Here is a 25014-nt window from a genome sequence, read left to right as displayed (position 1 = left end):
TCTAACTCTGTAGAGGCTGGTGCAGAATGATGGGTCCCTATTAACACAGATTAGGCTCATCGGGCCTTTGTTTTGTTTTAAAATATATCATTTATAATCTGATACTGCACAGGGAGGCCTTGCTTGTACCTGTGAAGGAGTGCTGCTACCCCGCAGATCCCAGCAATAGATGCAGTTTAATGTCCAAATGTAGAAAACAAAATGTTTTAAATTAGCTTTCTATAATAGCATTAAATACAATTTATAATTGGCCGTATTTGTCATTTAATCCTTCAGCATTAGTTTAGCTGTCTCTTGCCAGCAGCAATTTCAGCAGAGAAGCCCCGCTGAGAGCAGGAGGGATTGATTGCTCCTTTTGGTGGCATCACACACTAACATCAGGTTACGCCGGTTGTGAAACGCTAATAAAGAAGAATTAATATGAAAGACAAAATTCTGCCCTATGTAGATAAATGTGCCCATGTTTTCATTTGGGTTACATTTCAACTGAATGCGAGTAACTGTACTTATGTTATTGATGCATATTTTAATTCGTAAAAATTTTGTTCTACGTGCAGTATACTCTTAATTCCTGCAAAATATTTTCAATGGTTCAGGACGGCATCTTGAGTAGTAAGGGCTGTGAACTCGGTGACACATATTCTTGCAAATTTGTCCACGGGCAGTGGCTCTGCTGAGGCTGCCCCTCCTGCCAGGCCGGTGGCTACGCCGCACTGCACCTGCTCGTCCCGGGCACCCCCGGACCTGGCTGCGCCCGCACCCCCATCCTCCTCATCTTCATCCTCCTCCTCTCTCCGGCCTTGCTCCCGCCCGGCTCCCCCTGCAGATGCGCCTGCTCGGGAGGATGGTTTGTCCCTCCCCCGGTAACCGATGGTTCGATCCTGCGCGCGGCGTATCCGGGGAACGCGGGGAACACGGGTTGCTGAGCGGCCCGGCCCTGCGGCGGCAGAGGCGGCGGCTGCGCGGGGTGGCGGCGGGAGCGGCGACCCGGAAGCTCTACCATGTCTAGCCGCTTCCGGGACAGCTTGGGGCCCGGTCACTGCCGGCCGTAGGGGGCGGCCATTTTCCCCAAGAGTGGAGCCGCGGGCCCTCCTGCTGGCGGCGGCGGCGGCCACAGCGACCGAGCGGCGGAGCCTTGCGGGCGGGCACGGCCTCTGCGTCGGGGCTGAGGAGCGGGAGAAGCGCCTGTGGTCGCCGCCGCCGTCCCCGCAGGGAGGATGTTTTCCTTCTCCACCGTGCAGCCGCAGGTGAGGGGCCCGTTGCGGTGCGCGGCTGGCAGCGGTCGGGGCCGCTCGGTGTCCAGGCGGAGGCGCTCGGGCGGGTTGCGGGCCCGGCTGGGGAGCCGAGGTCCCCAGGTCCCGGGTGCCCTGTTTTGGGGGCATGGGGGGGGCGGCTCGGGCGCTCCGTGTGTCTCGGCGGGGAGGGAGCGGGCGGGGGCTGCAGCGGACAGCGCTGCTTGTCCGGGAACCGAGTGCGCGGGGGGGGCGGGGAAGGGACGGGAAAAGCTGGTGAAATCTGAAGTGAAGCTACCTGGGAATGGCGCTTCTTAGTTTCTGTTTTCATCGTAGGAGCCAGGGGTGTGCTGTTAATTGTCACGGCTTGTTGTGGAAACGAAAAAGAAATTACTTAAAACTTAGAAGAGTTAGTGGAGGAAAAGTGCCTGAATTATTTGTTGGGTAGAATAGCCTGGATGCAATCGGGAAGTTGTCTTTTATTACATGGCGAGTTGGGTGGGACTGGTGCGTTTTATGAACTTTGATTTGGAACAGTGTTTTTAATTTTATGTTTTGTGCAAAAGGTGTTAGTATGTGATAGTCCTGTTCCACAGTGGGATTTGATTGTTCTTTCCAAATGTGAAGAATGTATCAATTGCTTTAGTTAGTGTAGTGAGATGACAGAACTTGTAATTACATTTTTTGAAGTGCGTCATTCCATCTTTTCATAGCGCGAAATGCAGGAGGAAGGTTTGGTTAGTGGTCGGGATGCTGGCTGTGACCACTAGAGGCTTTATGGTTTTACCGCAAACTTTCAGAGTTTAATTATAGCTTTAGATAATTAATTCTGAGGCAGTTTTAATGTCTCACAGCATTATCTGTTTTGATCTTCTGTCTGGTCAAAACAGAGATGAAAGTTCTTGGGGAAGGACATTCACAGGCAGAGGCTTAATCAGGTATTGTGATCAGCTGTGGTTCCAGCAGCAGGAGTTGCACCCCAGCTCTCATCCCTACTGATACGTAACGAGGTGTTTTGGAAGTGTTGGAATTATTTGTACCATATATTTACAACAGATGTAGTCACGTGCTAGAGGAGGAGCCCTGATAGGCAGTGCACCTGGGCTTCTGTGCTGATTGCATGGGGTGGTGTCACCGAGTTGGCTGAATGTTGTTGAACTGCGGAACTTATTGTGATATGCGTACGCACTTTGTGTAGGTTAGTGTGATGCCTAGGTATGGTGCTAAAGTGGGATCCATAGGAAAGAAACACGAAGGAAACGTTTAGAAATAATTTGTATAACACAGGAAAAAATGTAGATATTTATATAAAGGTATAAAGGTATGAATTTATAGATGAAAATAGGTGTTGTTTGGAAAATAATGCCCAAGTAAATAGTACTCTAAGAACAGTGATCTCTGAATTAGTAAGGTGTTGAGAAATCTTCATGATTCAGTGCTATTCAAAAGCAGCCGCTGACTGAGCTTCTTGTTCTGGTCGGTTCAAGGGGAAGCAGTTTAATGAGATCTGTTGCTTGGTATCTGTCCAGGGTTAATCTAGAATTTAAGATGTTATAATATCTCATAGTAAAGTCTGAAATTAAGGCCTACTGCTAAATAGATGAAATACCTCATTTAGCAGTATTTTTCTGTTCGTGTTGTTCAAAGAGCTTTAGTTCTGTTCTGTGGTTGTGCTGTGAAGTCTTAACCAGAATGGTGATATTAGTTTTGGCTTGGCAGACAGCAAGACAGGCTCAGGATTATTTTAAGTGGCCATTGCTTCCAAAGAAGAGAAAGTTCCTGAATGACATATCAGCAGGTTTTAAACATTTGAAGAGATGTTGTCACCTTGCAGACTTGTCAGCATAGAAGTTGTTGGTTATTGTTTCTTCTCTCTTTTTCTTCCACTATTGATTGTGTTTCCTTTTTTGTGCCTTTTATTGCTATGTTGGTAAAAAAACCCCACACACCTATTTGGAATGTAAGTTAACTGACTGTGATGGGGATGTGGTGGCTACAAGGGAAAAACATTCAGTTTCACAAGGTTTTGTATTTTATTTGCATGAAATTATTATTAATTTTGTAATATTTGTCAGAAGACAGCAACAATCCTTTTTGTTCTGTCTTCTGGTTGCAACAGCACATATCTAACACAGCAAACAAGTGATACATTAAAAAAATATTCTGAAGGAAGTATTAAGTGTAGTAGCAATTTTATTTCCCCGTTGTTTTAGCTAAGAGCAATCTATAAGAAGTTGTCTATTATTTTTCTGTAACTAAACACTGTCTTAAGTGCGAATTGAGGGCAGGCTTTGCATTTCCTAAGTGTTGATAATCTGTACCCATTTCTGTATTTGAAAAACCGAGTGATTATTTTCTTTAAATGATGCTTATGTTTGAAAACCAGGAGCCTCTTTTTTTTCTCTCTCTTTTTTTTTTTTTCCTCTTCCGAACTGTGTGAGCTTCTAATTTGTCGTGTGTACTTTAACTTTCTTTTTCCTTTCAACAGAGGTATCAGCTGACACTGGTGTTGAAGTTGAGTTCATGTGGTTTATTATGAATTCCTCGGTTAAAAGTCAGGGTTTGGAATGGAGATGTGTTTAAATAGTTTAAACAAGTTATCTGATAAACAAGTTTATCTGTTTTGGTTTTTGTTTTTTTTTTCTCCAGGCTACTGTTCCCCTGAGTCACCTTATCAATGCCTTTCATTCACCAAAAAGCTCCACTACTGCCAGCAGAGCATCCGTGCAGCCTGTCCAGAGGGACACCTCCCCAGAGCATGATCCTCTCAAGAGTGAGGTACGAAAAACCCTTGGAAAAAGTGGTGGTTTGCTTTTAACTGCATTAAATCTGAATAATATCAGTTTAAGTGAATTTAATATTTGACTCATTTTATAAAATAATATGATGTGACTAAATGAAACGATGCTAACACATAGAATGTAACTTTTTGACAGAATTCAGTTGGTGCTTTGGCAATAAGGATTCTATGAAAATACAGCATTTCATTAATAAGAAAAAAGCTAATAGTCTCTAGTAATTTGCAAACGAGGAGGTGATTTGTTTTCACTGTCAACATTTTTTGCTCTAAAGTAAGAATAACTTTTTGGTTAATAAAACCCTTATTGTCTTTTCACTCTCTGAGTTGTAGCAAAGTTTGTTTCATTACTGCTTGTGAGAAAATGGACTGTAACTTAAAATACGTTGAGGGATTTTGAGGGACTAAATAGCATATTTGCGTGTTTTCTTATTTTTCTATTAAAATGTCTTTCAGTATCACTAGGTATTTTTGGTTCTTTACATTGGAAATCAAAGTACAGGAAGTGCAGAGTAGTATCAGATCTTCCCACTGCTCTTTCAACTCATTTTGTACACCAAGTATTAAAACTAAGAAAGTTTGAGACGAAAAACATGAAGTCTCACTAACTGCAGAACTTTGGAAATCCGCCTGGATTGTGCTAATCATTCCTGTGTTCTGATTCTACTGTTGAGGGTTGTTTTTGTTGGTTGGTTGGTTTTGTTTTTTTTGTCATTCTGTATTTCCTTCTGGTGATAAAAATTGATTTCAGCGTGAGACCTGGATTATTGAACAAAACTCAAAGTATGTTTCTTTTATTCAGTTCTGTATTTGTCGTTCTACTCAGCAAGAGAATCTGATCTCTTAAATACAGAGGGATTTTCCCATTTAATATTTTCTTTCTAATTTGTCATGCATCTGTTTGCTTCCTCCTACCATGATAAAAGTATAAAAATAATAATTTTAAAAGTCTTTCTTAAACTATTTTTAAAGCAAGTTGATTAGACTGTAATAAACCTAAGCTTAAATAAAGATTATGCTCAAATTTGAAATCAGCAAATACTGACATAGTACATGCAGTTCTAATATTGAATAAAGTTGAACTATTAGAATGGCAAGAATCTTTATTTGAGAATATGAAGCCTCTGCTGTGGAGTTAAATCTGTATTTGGAAGTAGTGAGAGTAGTAAACCCTTCTGAAGGGTCACAGAATTTTTTTTTCTTTTCTTTATTTATTTTTTTTTTTTAATCTGTCCCTCTTAGCATTTCAGTAATTTTCCAAGCAGTTATTTAGCTGAAGTAGGAAGGCTTGATAGGCTTGATCTATTCCTCTAAACCACGTGCAAAAGCCAAATTATGTTTAAAACTGTGTTCTTACGTATTTTAAGTAAAAGTGGACCAGAAGCGATCTACCCTAGCCTTTAAAAGAGAGAGTACTTTTTACCTAAGAAATCCATTTTAAGCTGTAAACTTTGAATACTGTATTTTGGATGCATCTAGGAATCTCTTCTAGAAAGGCTTCTTTTGACATTTTATTCAAATTTTTTTCATGTATTTCTTTTTATTGGATCTAGTTTCACCTTGAAAGTAGATTAACATAAGGCTTACGTAAAAACAATTTAGGAAAAACAAAAATACAATCCATGATGTTCTAACAATCAAAAAGTAAATATTTGTGCAAATACATTTAGAATAGGATATTTACTTCTCAGTGAAGAAGTTATTGCAGAAGCAATATCGAGAGGCTGATAGATATTTTAAAGGGTTCAATCCAATACATGTTTTTAAAACATAGTCTCCCATAAAAAAGATTTTTTTCCTATCTGTAAAATACAAGATTAAAATTACTGTTATTTATGTTACTTCTTTAGTAACTCGAGTATATGTGCTTTACCTCCTTGTTTTTTCGTAGTTTCTTTGTAGGAAATCACAGATCCCAATACTTACCTTTTCCCCGCAGAAACTTCTGCCTTTCATTGTGTGTCTACCCAGCTCGTAGCTTTTTATGGTTTTAATGCTGGGTGTAGCTTCTAAATACACAGTCCTTGTGCTGCTGCTAAATCTGCGCTATCTTCAAACAGGCTGTCCAAAAAAAAAAAAACACATTGGAGGGATTTTGCTGTTTGCTCACTTGGATGAAATACAATGGGTGGCTATCGCTGTCCAGCTTTCCCCCCTGTGCTCTCCATTTGCTCTGTCATAAAGAACAGAAAGAATTGGAAAATGCCATTCTTCTGTTGCCTTCTTTAATCAAGGAGCAGGAAGGTGATAGAAATACTGAATTGGGAAGAAAATATACTTGTCATAAATGTACTGTAACAGTGAAAGTATCAGTGTATGCAAATGGAAAAGTTATTCTGCATTGACTGCAAATATTCTTTCTTTAATCATCCTTTCATTCATCGTCATTTAGAAAAATGTTATTTCAGTCTGAATTGTAAAATATAGATGCTGTATCAAGCCAAAAAGTTAACTCAATTATTCTTTTTTCCCCCTAAGGTAATCTTAAGTAAATTTTAAACATTTATTTATTTTGCAGTCTGTACTTAAATTAAGAGATCTGGGATTGAAAGCTAACCAGTTCAAAGAGTTGGTGAACAGGTTGCTTCCTGGCTTTGGTGCAGAAAACAAAGTCTCTTCACAGTGGCACACATCGTACATCTCTGCTGAGTCCTTCTTTGAAAATAAGCATGGTATGTTTCAGAGTAAAGTGCTTAAGAGAATTGGTAAGGGTTAGATTAAAAAGGTGAACATAGTTATTCTTTAATCTCTGATGCCGTAGATAACTTGTAGTTTAAAAATCTTTAATAAAAAGAGCATTAATATATATTTTATTGTGTACAGGTTGTCCCTAGAGTGGTGCTTTTTAACCCTGGGAATTTTAGAAAATTTAGCCCAGATTTTGGAATTGTTTCTTCAAATTCAGAGTTGAAGTTGGCTGCTATTAAACTTGTCTGAATTCAGCTGTAGTACAAGTGCATCGTCTCTTAATTGTGAACCTGAGATACGAATTTTTCAATGGTTTGTTGCACCAAATAGAAGAAATCAGGTTTTGCTAATCTACTAATGTAACACAGTCATGAACGTGTCCAGTTTACATTATTTTTTGCTTGAAGCAGTGTTACACAAGGACATTAATTAGAGAGGAATTTGGGATGGCAAACTTTTAATGGTCCATGTAGAGTATTTCATTTCTGAAATAAACCAAGAGTGGTTCCTTACAGTTGAAGACATTTTGTTGGTATTAGTCTAAAATGGAGGAAGCAAGGCCATTGTAAATGCTCAAGAGTGTGTTAGAAGCAGCAAATAGCTGACATTTGAGATAGTGCCTATATAGTGTTGCAGCTGGGAGAACAAGCATAAGAAGGATTTCTCAGGGCTACTATGGAGAAAAAGTATTAAATCATACTGTGCTGTGAGACAAAAAACAGTTAGCCCAGAGGCAGTTTGCTCATTGTGAAGAACAAAGCTGCAAATCCTTCAGAGCTTCCATAGATTAAGATGGCAGCTCACCAGACTGATGGTTTCATTCACAGTTGTAAAACAAGGTTATAGGTGGAAAACTGCCACAGGCAAGGGAGGGGCTAAATCTTCAAGAAAGTGCTTTTGGTGTAGGTGACACTGCTTGCTATGGAGGAGTGTTACTATTGATATGTGTATGTTGTGCATATACTTGAGCTTAAAGTGAGGACAGTATTTGTATTTTTTTAAAAGGATGTGTTCATAATTGTGTAGTGTTAATTAGCCAATATGCAGTGTTGTAGAAGAGTGCAAAATACACAGTGCTGTAGAATTTATAGCTGATATTTTTTTCTCCTTCATGTAGTTCCTCAATATTTCATTAATAAGTTTGTAAGCTGTTATTACAACCATATAACTTCAAAAAATTTAGCAGGAACACTAGGTTTTTTTTTTTCCGTCCTAAGTGTATCTAACTGATTTAATAACTTCCTCAGAATATGTAAAATAAAGAAAAAGACCACCCTTTTTGTGGTTACATTAGATTCTGAATTACTGTGGAAGAGAGCATATATAAGCTTGGCCTCATATTTTTTTTTTTTTTTCCCTTCCCTCCTCAGGTCTCCGTTTCTTAAATAATTCTTACCTGCTAAATGAGGATTTCTTTGATGTTTTGGTAACTGAAGAGCAGATCAATCACAGCATTCTTTCCCTGCAGTCTATAGCGTGCTTGAAATAGTATCTCCTAATAAATAAAAGAGCAACACAGTGAAAAAGTTATTTATTTCTTGTTTCTGTGTTGCATGAGGACTGTACAATTAAGTAGACTTAGTACAGTTTAAGATGTTTTCATACATTATACATAGTCTAAATGCCTGTGAGCAATCTGTTCTTTAAAGCCTTTGAAACTGAAGGATTGGTTGAATGCTGGTCCTTCAGCTTCCTGAATGTCTTTGGATTCCTGTCCAGTCTAGATAACTTGGTTCAGCTCTGTATAGGCAGGCAGAGTTTTCCCTCCCAGATACAGCTTCAAATTCAAGATTCTGGGTACCAATATTTTTGGAAGTTCTAATTAGAAAAAAATTCTGGTGTACTGCAACGTGTCTGACATAGGCTAATACAACTAAGTTAACTATCTGTGTACTGGTAATGGTCAGTTTGTTTAATTACAGATGCCTGAAGGAGCATAGTAAAATAGAACTAACATTTAAGAAAGAAAAATCAACCTATGCGAGAAGTAATGTTTAACTGCCATTTAATATAGGGTGTTATTTATACTTTATCTTTTTACAGGTTTCGTGGATGCTTTCAGTGCTTTGCGCTCATCTTGTTTGTACGGACAGCATCCTAATCCTCTCCAAAATTTCTGTTCAGATGTTCGGTGTTGGCCAGGTATAAAACAATAAACTACACCATTTTTAATCTCTATAGTATCTGTTTAATCTGGGAGAATATTTTTACTTATGTCTTAGAGGCATCATTCAGGAAATACTGGTAGACTTCCAGGAGGAACTTTATATTGATATTAACACTTTAAATCATGAAGTTATTTTTGCATTTGAGTAGTATGTTTCCAGAATTAAGTTACTAAACATGGTGTAACTACAGAATCGTTTTCAAATATGTCAGTATTTGAGGATCATATTTTTAAAAGATGATAGATGAATTGTCTGCTTATGGAATCAATAAATATGTCGAATCTGGTATTCATCCAGGCAAAATTTTTAAGGTGCTTGGTGACTGGTTTAAACACTTCTGGATGTATGATGGGTAATAACAGGGCTGCGTTAACAAGAACATAATCAGGAGCTCAGGAAGTTCAGGTGTTGTCTTCTGTTCCATTCTTCTGATGCTACATGTGGATATTGTGTCCAGTTTTGTGTCCCATGGTTAAGAGAGAGAGGCTGACAAAATGGAGATAGCTCGGTGATGGGCCACAAGGCAGGGTGCAGATTGTTTGACATTTAATATACAGGGAAGCTGAAGGATCTGAGGTTTTAAAGTTAGCAGAAGAGAAGGCAAGGAGTGATCTAGTTGCTCTTGGAGCCGTATTAGTTACACTTCTCTTGCATACCTCAAAGAAGGGGCAAATATTATGAGTAAAAGCAAAGGAAATTCCTGTTGGAAAATTTTCCCAATGAGAATGGCTAAGTTTTGAAAAAGGTTACCTGGAGAGGTTATGTTATCTTAATCCTTGGAGATATTAAAAACTGAGTTGGATGAGGTCCAGAGCTACCTGACCTGGTGTTGAAGTTAGACTTTTTTGAGCAGGGGTTTGACCAGATCACCTCCAGAAGTTCTTTTTCTCTGGTGCTATAATATGATAACAGAAGGCTTAGTTAAAACTATATAATTGACTGGTATTGGTGACTATTTTAAAACATAGTAGAGAAAGAAGATAAATAATCTTGGCTTTTGTGATTTATGTGATAAAATGTTCATTGCAAGGTTTCTGATGTAATAGAAGATGGACACATAATTCTGTAAGTTCACTGTGACATAGAGTGCTATAAGGTCACTGTGTTTAAGTGGTCTCATTTCTTTTGTCAGTTCTGAAGTTAACAGCACACCTCAGCCATTCCAGATCTCCTTGGGGCACCTTATAAAAGCTGAGCTTTTAGACAGAGCTTATTTTAGAGGAAGAACTTTCATTCCCATCCTTCTGGATTAGCTTCAGAGTGTTTCATGTTTGTCAGCCTGCCTTGATTTAATTTGGCTGTATGTCTTTTCTGTTCCCTGTGACAGTGGTAAGGTGGGCCAATTATCTGTAAGTCACAACGTGAACTCCTGATTATTTTAACACAAAAATTTATGGGTGCTTCGTGGTCATGTAACTATCTGTTTACAGTACTAAAATTGGTTGCCTCATTTATGCAGTTTGTTGTTGTTAGATCCAGAGGTGTCTGTCATACAGTTTTCTGTTTTTTACGGTTTTGGTCAGGCATCTTAAACAGATTGCTCTTTGCAATTCTCTTCATTTTCTACTGTGGATATTTTGGGAAGATTATGTTCAGTTCAATCATGATAGTCTTTTTCGTATAATAGTTTCTGAAATCTCTGTGGCCTTTTCCTTTTGTAGTGGTAGTAATGGATAGTTTTTAACTTTTTAAATTTATTATTATTGTTTTAAGTTTACATACAATCACGGACCTTTAAGACTTTGAGATCAAGAGCAAGACGTCTGCAGTCAACATCTGAACAACTCACAGAAACAAGAACCTCACTTTCTTCACTTTTGAAGGTGAACACAAGCAGCATTATGAAGTTGTTTTGGGCTTATTCAGACCATCTCTTTCTCTTGCATGAACCTTCACAATTTACCAAGGGTGTTTTGTTCAGTAGTGTGAAAAATTTTCTTAATTCTAAAACTCTAGCTATTGACAACGTTCTGTTTTTTCTTAATAATAAGCAGATTTGCTTCATATATCATCAATATAAAGGTTATTTCTATTTTTTTATGATAGTAGTATCAGTGTTCTACATTCTAGAAATAAAATTCTTTGTATTCTGTTTTCGTGGCTTTGTTAAAAAGAGCTTGGAGTCAAATGAAGTATTAATTTAAACAAACATAGCTAGTTTAACATAAGAATGTGTATTTTTTTTAAGCAGTTCAGCATCTGATTGTTGCTTTAAGAATAGACTTATTTGTGGCTAGTATATTTTTAAGATACAATAATTCCAAACTCTATGCTTTTATGGGTTACAAACACACTTCTGTACTTTGAATTCAGTAAATAACTAGCCAGACTTGAGGCAGACAAGCGTTTAAAAAAACTGAGTTACCCTAGGTATTCTTTGCTTCTAATCGGTTGTACAGAAGTCAGGCTAATTAAAGTGTTTGATCTTATTGTGTGTGTAAATTAGCTTTGATAGAGCTCTATCAAAACTGTGCTTATGAAGATGTTTCACATTTGGAAGTACTGTAGTTTAAGTCAATTTCACAAAGCAAAAAGCTTAAGCTAACAACTCCCCCTGAATCTGGTGTACGAAGCCGCCTGTGTGCAAATCTGCCATAGGCTGCGTTTGCTGTGTGGAACTGGGGTCCGGGCGGGCTCTGAACTGGACCTGTTCAGCAAGAATCAGGGTGCCCCTGTGTGGAGCCACTGTGATTGCACACTTAAGCTACTGCCTGGTGTCATCTAACTGACATGATAGTGCCTGAATTATATGCTGGTTTTATTTTATATTTTCCCCTCACCCATGCTAGCCAGGTAGTAAGTTAACTCTGTACTCGAACTTAGAGTGGTGTACTAACACTGCTGTGGAAAATATTTTAGGGCTTTTTCCTGAGAAAGCGAAGAATTGATGTTGAAAACTTGGATGCGCTAATGAAAACAAAAAACATCCCAGAGGCACACCAGGATGCTTTTAAAACTGGTTTTGCAGAGGGCTTTCTGAAAGCACAAGTGTTCCTGCAAAAAACACTTGGTAAGTTGCCCTAGTTTGTGTATTGTTGCATTCAGAGGGTAGTTTATTTCAGCCTATTTAAAAACTTTTCTTTGTTTTCTTTTACAGATTCCTTAAGAAGATCACGTTTGCTTTCTTTCTTTCTCTTCGTTCTTTGTTTTTATCTTGCTGTATATTCATCATTTTTACCTGGGAAAGGCTCCTTTTCTGATGCTGGTTAGTTGACTCTTTGCCCTCACTCTTTCACTTGAGTTGTTTCTTCCACTAAGTTTAGCACAAATTTAATGTGTTATGATATTATGATTGTTTTAGTGTAACATTTCAATGTACTAATGAGAGAGAAGAGTTATTTACTGCTTTTGGCTACAGCCTTTCAGACAATAGTGTGATAACAAAAAAGTTGTCTGTTAGTATAGTTATTTTAATTCTCTTGGTGAAACAGTTACTTGGAAACAAGCAGAGAAGTCAGACTGTTCACCAGTTACGTATTTGTCTTTGAATTTAGATGATATGTTACCTAGTTCAACAGTAGGCAATATAGTTTGATTTTTATTTGTAATCACAGACTAGTTTATAGCAACTAGGTATTTGCATGGCCAAATTATCATCTTGAGAAATCTGTTGAAAATAGTGGAATGATCAAAGGCTGAGCTAGTGTAGATGCAGAATTTTGGCTTCGTGCTGTCACCTGAGTCTCAAGAAAGTTAGAATATGTGCAGAAACACTGAGGAAGAACTTGTGGCTTTGTGTAGCTGCTTTTGGATGCAGGGCTTTCAGCACTACAAATGACTCAAAAGCACTTAAATTACTGAATTAATTGCAAATATTTTAAAGGTTTGTTTGTGGTGGTTGTTTATGTTTTATTTAGGTTTTGGGTTTTATTGCGTTTTTAAGTAAATCTTATTCTTGCTGGACGCTTGCAAATGGAAACATGCCCTTTTAAAAGGGCAGGTGTAAACCTAGTAGCTTGATGGTATGCATTCAAGTTCAGTCTTGGAATGAAATGACTTAATGTGTACATTTGTTGTTCATCATCTGCTGTTTGCTGTTAGTACGCTTTCGAACATCGAGTATCTTTGATGCAGCAGTTGATCCAATCCAGTTGAAAAATGTCACCTTTGAACATGTAAAAGGGGTAAGTTCAAAAGTGAAGTGTGTGAGTTCTTGCTTAACTAATCATAGTGAGCCTGAAGAATGTCTTGCTCTGTTCAAGAAATTTCTTTGTATGAACTGAAACCTTATATATATATATATATATATATATATATTGACCACTCCAAGGTCACGATCAAGGAAGGTTTTAGCTACTCTTGTTCAATTCTATGTGTTAGTAGCCTTTAATACTTTAAGAAAGGTGCACTCTTGACTTGTTGAATCACATTTTTAAAGGCTAGAATGGCAAAAGGTGGGCCATAAATATCCACGTTAATCTATTTTTTGCAGAAGTTGACCAATACAAGAAGATGACAATGCCATTTGATTATTTCTCACTTAGTACTATCTGTTTCAGATGCGTGATTTTAGGACAGGAGGTACGGAGATTCCCGGAAAGACATGGGCATGTCACCGCTGATGGGATAGCTTTATTTTTTTATCCAACTCATTCTTTGGCTGTTGGTGACAAAATTAAGACCTCACCCTCTCCTTCCCCTTGGACAAACAGATAGAATTAATCTCTTTTTAGCCAATTAGACTATTATCTTGATGTAGAATTTTTGATTTTTTAAATTTTGTTGGTCAGATCTGATCTTGAGCTGGTTGTTCCTTTAGTAGTATTAACTTTAGTGTGTACTTACTATTCCTGTGAACAGTTCTAGGAAATAGCTTGAGTTAAACTCATGGACACTTGGTATCCACACAAATCTTGTAGTACACTTTTATCTCTTCTTTCTGTTGTGTATTTTTGATCAATGCACAGTTAGAGACTTAGACTTGTCTCTAATATAAAACTCATAAAAATGATGCAGCATTTTATAAATGCTTAGTGATATTTTGTGGCATGTTTTTAACATGTAGGTTGAAGAAGCTAAACAAGAATTGCAGGAAGTTGTGGAATTCCTGAAAAACCCACATAAATTTACTGTACTGGGAGGTAAACTTCCAAAAGGTAAGAATCATTGCTCAGAAGTTAAAATCACATATAGCCACGGCTGTCTTTGTAACTTCGTTCTGTACTGAGTGACAAATCTATAGCCCAGCTTCTGAGTGTTTTTTCCTTTAGTTAGGGAATAAAAAAAATAAGTAACCAAAATGGGCCTGAGTGCTACTGTTGGTTTTAGTTTGTATTTGGGAACAGTCGTGAAATAATATTAAAACATAGGTACTAGATTTCCTTGTTTATCTAAAATATTTGAAGAACAAATGGATCTTCGAAGAGAGTTGCAAAAGCTTCTTTATTAAAGGATACCCTTAAGTGAGGTACTTGGGGGTGGGGAAGTGGAGGCTGAGGTGGTTGTGTTACATGCTTCCTCTCTTACCTTCAGCTACCTAAGTGTAAAAATTGATTGTTACTGCTTACCCTCACAGAGCGTTTGAGGTATCTGAGATAGACAGAAGCAGCAAAGATGCCTGGGTACATCTTGCTTTTGGTAGAAATTCAATAATAACATTAGGGGTAACCAGCTGTGACAGTGCGAAGCAGCAGAGTGTAGAGTCCAGGCAAAAAGCCGTTCAGAAATCAAACCTGTGTTTGTCATTGTTAGCAGCCACCTTCACAGGGTTAAGAATCAATATTTCTTTGAAGTGCCAAGTAAACCTTTTAGGGATGATGTACCAAACTACCAATATTTTTTCTAGTTTGTAACTGAACATAACATAGTATTTAAAAAAAAATTTACTGATAAAGTTACATGTAATTTGTGCTAATGCCTTTTTGAGTACAACTTCATGTAGCCCAGAGGTCTTTAGGTCTGTATTATTTTTCACCTCCTTTAACTGTCTCTATAAGGGTCTATTTTTTTTTTAAAGTGAATAGCTTCTTGTCACCAGAGTTTTTAATTCTATTTTACCTTTTCTCAGAAAGATACATAAGTTTAGTATTGAAAACTTAACCCATAGCTTCCTGTCACCAAAATTTTTAATTCTGTTCTACCTTTTTTTTAATTTGAGAAAGACATGTAAGTTTAGTCTTGAAAACTTAACCTAACATAATGCAAAAATGGCTTTTATTTCTTCTGTACTGCATTCAGCACCTTGTGTGCTTGCTAACTGCTTCAGTTCAGAAACAAATGCTTTCATTTAAAAGGATGTTTAAACTTGATTGTAGTAGAAGGCCAAGTGACTCTGAAATATGTAATCCTGATAAGTCTGTTTCCTGTTGGTAGTCTACAGTGTTTAAAGTTGATTACTTGGAATTATTTAATTTAAAAAAAATCTACTTTCAGGAACAGCTATTAGGGATTTTGCTACTAAACTGAGCAGTAACTTTGTAGAATACTTCAGCCTTCTGTTTTAATTTGATAGTCTTACAAGTCGTTTCCATATGGATCAGAGTGGATCTAGATCTGTTGTAGGAAACTTTTTCAGACCGCACGTAGTGAGCAGTATCTGAAGTGGGATGATAACGGCTTTTTGAAGCCAAGTGTAAATGATTTCTTCTGATGTATGGAACTACTACATGTATAAGAGGACTGTGCAAGTTTGATGTTTTTGTTGTTTGGGTTTTTTGTTTGTCTCTTTAGGAATTCTGTTAGTTGGACCACCTGGTACTGGTAAAACTCTTCTTGCAAGGGCTGTAGCTGGTGAAGCTGATGTTCCATTTTATTATGCATCTGGATCTGAGTTTGATGAGATGTTTGTTGGTGTCGGAGCTAGTCGCATCCGGAGCCTATTCAGTAAGTTAAATATTCATGGGTTTTAAGTCTTTTAACATACAAGATTAAGTATTTTAAGTATTCAGTGTTTACAAGGTATGATTAGGTACAGTTTGGGTTAATAAATAAAATTGTAATATGTTCTCCACCCAGGTCTATGAAATAAAGTATTGTAAGGAGATGATACAAAATACAACGGATTTCTTAATCTCTCTTACTTGTAAATTGTTGTAGCATGGTAAGAATAAGGTGATGTGGAGATGAAAAATCTTGCTTCTCTCTCTGTCGCTTCATTTCAAAAATATATTTTGTGGATTTTTGGGGGGGGGGTAAAATCAAGACAGTTCTGGTGATGCTAGTAGAACACTTTTTAATCCAAGAGTAAGAGTAATAGTAGAATCCTAAATTATGTGAGACATTTTTCTTTTGTGTGCTTCAAATGTCCTTCTGCTATTTTTCTTTTGTCAGGGGAAGCAAAAGCAAATGCACCATGTGTTATATTTATTGATGAGTTGGACTCTGTTGGTGGGAAGAGAATTGAATCTCCAATGCATCCCTATTCAAGACAGACCATTAATCAACTTCTTGCTGAAATGGATGGGTAAATATATGGATTCTGAGGGCATAGAAGGTGCTTGACTGACTGGTATTTGGAATATTTGGGTGCATTTTTCTTCTCTTGAAAGCTTGCTTTTTTTTTTTTTTTTTTTTTTTTTTTTTTAGTGCTTTTAACACATTAAAGATGCTCTTATGGCCACTTTCTAGTACTGCCAACAGTAGCATTAATGGCCTTACTGTAAAGAATATAGAAGCTTCTGAGTTGTACAATAGCTGCAATTATTTAAAATGATTTCTCAATTTTTTTAGGCTGCCTATATATCTGAAGGAAGGAGTTCAGCTCTGCTTTTAACCAGTTGCTGGGTTAAACATTGTCATTCTTGGATCACATGTTATGTTTTGATAGTGTGGGGTTTTTTTCTGACCAGTTGAAGTAAGAAATAGAAGTAGTTATTGAGCAAAAAATGGTGTAAATTCTGTCTCCAAAAAACCCTCCAACATTCTCTCCCTTTTGTCTTTTTCCTGTATAGGTTTAAACCTAATGAAGGTGTTGTTATTATTGGTGCAACAAACTTCCCTGAAGCATTAGATAAGTGAGTATAATGTATTGATAATTTCTAGAGAGCATGTATTAAAAACCCAGTAAACATCCCCCCCCCGCCCAAACAAACAAACAAGAACAACAAAGTTGCTTGTGATAATCTTGTATGACAGCAGTATATTAATAGCTGGGGTTTTTCCCTCTTAAAAAGGATGTGTATTGACCAGTTTTGGGCATTTAAAAGGCAGTTGTGTTAAATAAGGAGAAATATGTAACATGCTTCTAAGCATCTAAAATTTCTGTAAATTTTAATACTTAAATTGACTACCTGCATTCCTGTTTGCAATACAAAATTTTCAAATGCAAAATAACTTTTAAAATGGGTTGGTAATAAACATCTTTCATCTGTCTTTTTACCAATAAGAAAATAATTTTCTTTGCACCTGCTCATCAGACATAGTCTGGATCATAGATGTCTTTAGAAATATTACATGTTTTTTTGTTCCTTATGTATATTAGCAACAGTTTACTGCAACATTTCTAAGTCATTTGATTAAATTGTCTTTTCCTTTAGTGCTTTAATACGTCCTGGTCGCTTTGATATGCAAGTTACTGTTCCCAAGCCTGATGTGAGAGGTCGTACAGAAATTCTGAAGTGGTACCTTAATAAAATAAAGTATGATCCATGTAAGTAAATACTTTACTGTAATTTTTTTTTATGTAACAGTTTTTATACTGAATCAGCCCTCTCCTATATTAGTTGTTTATTCCATCAGCATTTGTGGCTTTGCCATATGTCTCAGTAAAGAACACAAAAATTGCCTGGTACATTCCATTATGACACTTTTCTGAGACACTGTTTCTTTCTAGTCCCAAACAGTTCATGGTGTCTTAAGAATTACGCTTCATTTCTTCTAAAGTTGAAATTTTTTTAACGTGTTAGTTTAATAGACCATAACTCTTACTTATAATTCTATCATTTCTTGATATTTCTTCATGATACAAGCTTTTTTGGGAGTAATATAGACCTTAATGGCGAGTTTGTTTTTTCCCCACAGCTGTTGATCCAGAAATAATTGCTCGTGGCACAGTGGGATTTTCTGGAGCAGAGCTTGAGAATCTTGTAAATCAAGCTGCCTTAAAGGCAGCTGTTGATGGAAAAGATATGGTAACCATGAAAGAACTGGAATTCTCCAAGGACAAAATTCTAATGGGTAGGATTTTATACAAAAGACATACAAATATGTTACAGTACGCAGGGGTTTTCTTGTGTGATTAAGACCTTTTGGGGGAAAAAAAAAAAGTCTTCTGGTAGTTTATTCTGAATAGAACCCTTTGAGACTGGAAAGTAGTATGTAAAATCTAGTATGGAATACATTAAAGACTTGTAGCATTTTTGATAAGAAAGGTATCGTGTTTTACTTGAGCTTAGAAGACAACACACACTTGATTTCTTGCCCTTCCCCTACTCATTCCTAAAGGAAAGGAGAGAGTAAATGATTAGAAACATGGAACTTCTGTTCATCCAACTTGTCATGTGCTAACAAAAAACTTAAACATCTGAGACATACACACTAAAAATCTGGTCTGTTCATACTTGAGAGAAATGGAATTTTCTTAGACTGCATTTTAAATCTATTCCTTTAAAAGCAACTTGTCTGTAGAGTATATTGAGGTGCATTTTAAACATTAAAGTCCTACATGTAAACATTTTGCACTTAATGAGTGTTAGTTAATTTTGCTTGCGTGATGTTCCTCAGCTACTTTGTGCTCTGTATATGTAAATATGGTTTGTGGTGATCAGCTGTACAAAAAGTTCGTTTATTGTTCCTCCGTTTAAGGACCTGAACGTAGAAGTGTGGAAATTGATGAGAAAAACAAAACCATCACCGCTTACCATGAATCTGGACATGCTATCATCGCGTATTATACTAAGGATGCAATGCCCATCAACAAGGCTACAATCATGACACGAGGAACGACGCTTGGACATGTGAGTGTTTGTGGAATTCAGTGTTGGTTTAGTGTTGTTGAGGGATTTGCAAACAGTGTTGTTTGTTGTAATTATATTAATGCATGTTGCAATATGTAGAAATACTCAGTTATGAGCAATCTCTTGGAAAACTCACTGGTCATCTTTTCTGTGTGATAGAAAGCTTTCTTCACTTGGAAATGAAATAGCATATGCTGGTGTAATAGTTCATATAAACACACATTTCTTTCCTTGTGTGATTCTATTGCAGTTAAAATAGCACTCAGCAGTGAAACTTTAAAGAAGTTTCAAGGACTTGAAAGTAGAAGCACTGCTCAACTATACTTCTAACACAAAAATCCTTTATCAAGTTGTTCTTTCTCCAGAGCGACTTCTGTAAACCTGGTCTCACATAGATATATCTCGAAGTTTTTCTATTCTGCCTTTAGCTGCCAAGCATTTGAACAGAAAAATATTTATATTATGTCTATTTCTGTTGAACTTTATCCAAGTTAATGTGTTCAGTTAAAAAAGATCATCAGCCTGAATCCTCCAGGCAAGTTGATTTGTGCTTGGTGCAAGTGTAGGGAACAAGGAGAAATTGATTGAGTAGATTGTTTTGTTTATTCTGGTGGTAGGTTTAATTTGCTTAATTTTATGTGGTGCTCGTGGCCTGTAGGAGACTATTGTAGCTGGTAGACTTATCACCTCCAGATAACCTGATGAGTGTGTAGACTAGGAGGGGGTCCAGAGCATTCAGATTCTTGCATAAAAGCCTTTATATCTGCTTTGGATATGAACAAGAATATTTTTCAGATTATTTCAGTATTTCTTCAGTTTATTGTTACCTGACCACACTTCTGTATCTTACAGGTGTCTTTGCTCCCAGAAAATGACAGATGGAGTGAAACTAGATCCCAGTTGCTTGCACAGATGGATGTCTGTATGGGAGGAAGAGTAGCAGAAGAGCTCATATTTGGAAGTGATCACATCACAACAGGTCCCGTTTTGTAGTTAAAAGAAGTTTTGATCAAAGCTTTTGGACTGGCATGTTTAACTTGGCTTCAATAACATAATTTACATCTGTTTGCTCTCTAGGTGCTTCCAGCGATTTTGACAATGCTACTAAAATTGCAAAACTGATGGTGACTAGATTTGGAATGAGTGAGAAGGTAGTATCATCAATCCTTAAACATTTATCTATTACAAAGAAAAGTCCTGTAACTAAATGCCTGTTTGGCTGTCAGTGATGAGAGACTAAGTTGTTCTGGTAAAAAAGTAAGTGAGCCTTATGACTGGCCCAGCTCTAGAGAGCTCAACTAGAAAACCTGTATATTTGACAGCTGAAAAATGAACTTGCATGATCTGCACCTCATAATTATCTTGAAAGTTACTAATGTCTTCAGAAAATGTTTGTAATAAAACCAAACGTTTTGGTATTTATGATAATCTTGGGGGTGAGGTGGGACAACAGCACTGACATTTCTAGACTTCTAAAGAAACTTCTTTAGTCATGTGTATTATCTATCAAGTGTTAGTAGTCTGGGGACTTTGTTTTGCTTTTTAAATAAGAAAACACTTCATCAGGATCTGTACTGTGACGTGTTAAAATAGAACTCTGCACTGTCTACACTGTTGATGAACAGACTTCTTGTTTTACTCCTGTTGCATTTGGTTAATGGTTTTACTTGTTTGCACATAGAAGCTGTAGGTGCTGAAGCTCTTCCAGTGTGCTTTGTATATTAATTCGACAGCAGCAAAAGATAAAGATTTTGTTGTTGTTTTCTAGCTTGGTGTTATGACCTATACTGATTCGGGCAAACTTAGCCCTGAAACTCAGTCTGCAATTGAACAGGAAGTAAGAACACTTCTACGGGTAAGATTCTTTTCTCCTCTGCTCTGATACATTTATTTTCAGCCAAGTTGACCATCAGCTTGCTTGATTATTCAGTTTGATAATGTGTATTGGTGAAAATACACAGGTGGATGGAAATATCTGCAGGTATTAAATGTAGCCGCAACTTCGAATCTCTGCGTATCAAAGTGTTTTGGTAATTGTCATGCGCAAGTAGTGAGAAGCAAGTTGGTGCTCTTAGGTTCTTCAGTATGTGCTTTAACACTTATGTTTGGTCAGGATTTGTATTTTGCCTCTTTGATTCATAGGAAAAAAAAGTATGGCTATGCATTGTCTCAGAACAGATGTGAATGTTTTTAAACTTGCAGCTAAATTGTTTTGTATGGATTCACAGGAATGACCCTATTGGATCAGAGAGTTGCCTTTTCCAGTATCCCACTCCTCACAGTGGTCACTATCAAGTGCTTTAGGGAAATTTGTAGCATTTCATAATCACAGAACTTCCAGATCAGTGTTCTGGTAATCTGCATTAGTTTGGTACAGGCAGGAGAATTATTTATTTAAAGCGTTTAAACAATTAACACTTTTGCTGTAGCTGGTTTTGAACTGACTCAATTATGTCAGAACTACCTCTGTATGATTAGAAGTTAAAGTTGAAGCTGGTAATGCTGGTAGTGTGCATCTACTTGCAGCAACTGGTAACTTGTTGGGTAGCGTTCAGCTTTCTGAAAGTACATATTAGCTTTTAAAAACTTCAGGCTTTGAGGAATGTCCCTTGAATGCTGTAGCACTGCTCATAAAGTAAAATCAACTCTATTTAATTTAATCAGCAACTTGTCAAATCTTGTAAGTCATATATAAAAAACCCAAGGTCTGTCTCAGGATTTTATTTTCAGTCCTACTTCTGCAAAATGCAAAGGTGGCATAATTTTTTTTAATTATTAATAATTATGCTGGCTGGATTTTAATTCTTCATGACACAGGAGCTGTGCTGTCTATGAAATGTAAGGCACAACTTTAAATGTTTGTTTCAAGCTGTATTTACCAGGAAGCAATTTTTAAAGTGGAATCTTTCTGTTGTTTTTGTTTGAAGTCTTAAAATCTCCTTTTACCTTTTTTTAATATTAGGATTCATACGAGCGAGCGAAGAACATCCTGAAGACTCATGCAAAAGAACACAAGAATTTAGCAGAAGCTTTATTGAAATATGAGACTTTGGATGCCAAAGAAATCCAAATTGTTCTAGAGGGGAAAAAACTTGAAGTAAGATGATAACCTCTGTGATACAGCAACTGATAATTTGAAGAATGTACATCTAACAATGCAGTAGTCTTATGCAGCATAGCATTTTTTTCCCTTCCTGATGTGTGTATGGCATTAGTGACACTTCAATATTATTCTGTCTCTTGCGAGCTTATGTTACTCATCTATTTGTTGTGTCTCATTAGAACAAGACAGAAAATAAAACAAATTCCTCATCCTCTGCTCCCTATACTCTTTCCACAAGAAGTTATTTAGAAAGATGAATCCCAGGGTTGAATTCAGCATTTTGGTTCAGTCAAATGTGTCGAAGCTGAGAAGAAAAACATGCAGCCCCAGTGGTGAGTTTTGGCACAGCCTCCTGGGCCGTGCTGCTACATGTGCATTTGACACTATACCCCACAATGTGTGCTATGGCGTGTTTCATGGGTTTCATGGGTGACAGATTGGTTTGAAAAACAGCAGTATGTTGTCTAACTAATGCTCATACTCTGTTTGAGACCAGAGATCACTTTTAAAGAAGACTCACTTAGAAATGTAACAAAACATCTCTAAGAATGAGGCAGCTACGCAGCACGTTTCTGTTAAAGGGAGTTGTGGGAGCTCTATGTTAGGCAAAAACATTAGGTTGTGTTTCCAGTGCTTTTGGGGCTAAATACACACATGTATGGCTGAGAGTGAAATTTTAATGCTAAACCAATAGGTTAAACACATCTGAGCCTCTTTGGACCATGTTTTGGGCAGAACCATGGCAGGGATAAGAGAAATACCGATGACCTCTGTGCTGCTGACAAGATTCTACATATTTTTTATGACTGCAGTAGATGGATATCAGTGCTTTGACAGCGCTATTGCACTGCTGGATATTCTACAGAAGTAGTTTCTACTAGTATGGGCGTTAGATAATCCAGCAGATAATTTCTTCAAAGAGGGCAATATTGCTCACTAGAAAGTAGTTCAGAAAATGTTTGAAGCATGTGTTGTTTCAAGTAACATTCCCAGTTCTGTTCTACCGTAGAAGTAGGGATATAAAACCTTTTCTTTCAACCATTACAGAAATCTCTGGAAATGTTAAGATAATAGAAAAAAGTTTTTGAAAACAAAAGCAGTTTCCAATCAAGTGGAAGTGATTGCTAGCAATTCTATGCCAGTATTCTTCTGATCTCATGGAGCTGGTTTTTAGGAATGACACATCTTGCTGTAATCTTTCTGCACAATTAATTGTAGACTCTTGGGACTATAAACTTCTGTTGCAGAGAGGGCCTTTATTAGTGTGTTAATGTGGAAGGTTACCATACTGGGACATTAAAATAGTTGGGCTGGTGCCAATAAATGAGTGGAAATTAGTAGCTACACTTAAAACTAGAAGTAACATAGTATTTTAGAATTTTCTGAGTGTAACGCTTGATGATAACCTAGGGGTTTTTTAAGTAAGATCACATGCATTTCTTTTTTTTCTTTCAAAACCAGGTTAACTTTCTATTTGCCTGTTTTTGTGAGCTTACTATAGTGGCATCCCAGTGCAGTGGGGGAGAACTTCCAGATGTTATAAACCAGTATACCAAATGTCTAAGCTGACCAGTTACAGTTGTACATGTATTTTAGAAATATGCCAACAGAAACAGAAATATACTGCATATTTGGCATCTCTTTTGGAGTAATAAAGGTTAATTTTAATTATGCATATTGGTTTTCCTTTTATTCACTGTAAATTGTTATAAATTGTAATACCAAGTTCCCTACTATGTAAATTGAAATGTATAAAACATTTAAACTTGTAAATAAATTTAAGAATTATGGCAAAAATGCATTCTCTCTACTTAGATTTCTAGGGAATGATCCCCCTAGAAATTCAGACTTTTTTTCCATTGCTGTTTGAGGAGTGGGACTTGGATGGGAGCTTTTCCAGCTAAATAATGTGAAACTGCATTTAGAAACAAAGGCAAAAAACTTACTTGAAGTCACTGAAATCTATATTGAATGATCTGGTTTGGGGGGCAAGTCCTTGAGGTCTAATTCATTTTTCTCATTCAAAAGCTCTATGCAAAGAAGTAGTGAGTCCTGCATCTTTTGTCTATTCTTTATTAAGATGCCTTCCTTTTTTAAGTCATTTTGGATTTTGATTTTAGTTTCATTTTCTGTGGCAGCGTAGTCAATAACAGCTTTTGGACAGAAAGTTGTCAGTGTCAGCATTTGATAAATGCTTTTGTTGCAGTCCAGATTCAGCCAATACTAAGGAACTGGTCACACAATTTCTTCTTGGCTGTCAGTGATTTATCTAGGGCTTTGTTACGTAGCTTTCATAGTGACTCTAAATTGAAATATTTAATGCCTGTAGACTAGGATTCATTGCTCTGAAAATTAGTGTCAGTACTTTGTTTGTCCTGGAAGTTAATTTCTCAATGACTTGTTTTCCAGTCTACTGTCCACATAGAGAGAGACAGCAGGAAGGACAGAAGGATTCTGCCCTGGCTGCCCAGTAGCCCCCAGAAACCCCCACAGAGCAGAGGCAGACCCGGCTTTGTCACACTTGCTTGAGTCTCTCAGAAGAAACTCTTTATAACAGAATCATAGAATGTCCTGAGTTGGAAGGGACCTGCAAGGATCATCGAGTCCAACTTCTGTCCCTGCATATGACAACCCCACAGTTCACACCGTGTGTCTGAGGGTGCTGTCCAGTCTCTTCTTGAACACTGTCAGGCTTGGGGCTGTGACACCTCCCTGGGGAGCCTGTTCCAGTGCTCCAGCACCCTTTGGGTGAAGAATCTTTTCCTAATGTCCAACCTAAACTTCCCCGGGCACATCTTCCTGACATTCCTTTGGGTTCTGTCACTGGTCACTAAAGAGAAGAGTTCGGTGCCTACCCTTCCTCCTCCACTTGTGGGGAAGCTGTAGCTGTGATGAGGTGTCCCCTCAGTCTCCTCCAGGCTGAACAAACCAAGTGACTCTAGCTGCTCCTCATACACCTTCCTCTCCAAACCCTTCACCAACTTCGTAGCCTCTTCTGGACACTCTCTAGTAGCTTTTTCTCTTTTTAATCCTGTGTTGCCCAGACCTGCACACAGTGCTCCAGGTGAGGCCGCACCAGTGCAGAGCAGGACGATCCCCTCCCTGCCTGGCTGGCCATGCTGTGCTGGATGCA

General features: G+C 37.5%; 1 protein-coding gene across 1 annotated transcript; it reads left to right on the top strand.

Annotated features, from left to right (window-relative positions):
- The first annotated feature begins 1000 nt into the window (after positions 1-1000).
- Positions 1001-23678, top strand: YME1L1 (YME1 like 1 ATPase). The gene is made up of 19 exons (XM_065050687.1): positions 1001-1247; positions 3882-4010; positions 6548-6701; positions 8761-8859; positions 10599-10708; positions 11745-11895; positions 11983-12090; positions 12927-13009; positions 13891-13981; positions 15555-15707; positions 16155-16287; positions 16775-16837; positions 17360-17472; positions 17844-17999; positions 18627-18778; positions 19631-19757; positions 19856-19929; positions 20547-20633; positions 21741-23678. The coding sequence occupies exons 1-19, from the start codon at positions 1218-1220 to the stop codon at positions 21882-21884; spliced, it is 2157 nt and encodes a 718-aa protein (XP_064906759.1). The 5' UTR covers positions 1001-1217; the 3' UTR covers positions 21885-23678.
- Positions 23679-25014: the final 1336 nt, after the last annotated feature.

The sequence above is a fragment of the Columba livia genome, chromosome 2 (assembly GCF_036013475.1).
Source record: "Columba livia isolate bColLiv1 breed racing homer chromosome 2, bColLiv1.pat.W.v2, whole genome shotgun sequence".
Classification (NCBI taxonomy): Eukaryota; Metazoa; Chordata; class Aves; order Columbiformes; family Columbidae; genus Columba; species Columba livia.
The sequence above is the reverse complement of the archived record's forward strand: the minus strand, read 5'-3'. Positions and strand labels throughout refer to the sequence as shown.

What these genes read in the sequence shown, in the direction of transcription:
- YME1L1 (XM_065050687.1), top strand. Translation starts at nt 1,218, where the DNA reads ATGTTTTCCTTCTCCACCGTGCAGCCGCAG. An exon ending in AGGCTCCTTTTCTGATGCTG is followed by an intron (nt 12,091 to 12,926) that starts GTTAGTTGACTC and finishes GTTTGCTGTTAG; the next exon opens with TACGCTTTCGAACATCGAGT. An exon ending in CCTTTGAACATGTAAAAGGG is followed by an intron (nt 13,010 to 13,890) that starts GTAAGTTCAAAA and finishes TTTAACATGTAG; the next exon opens with GTTGAAGAAGCTAAACAAGA.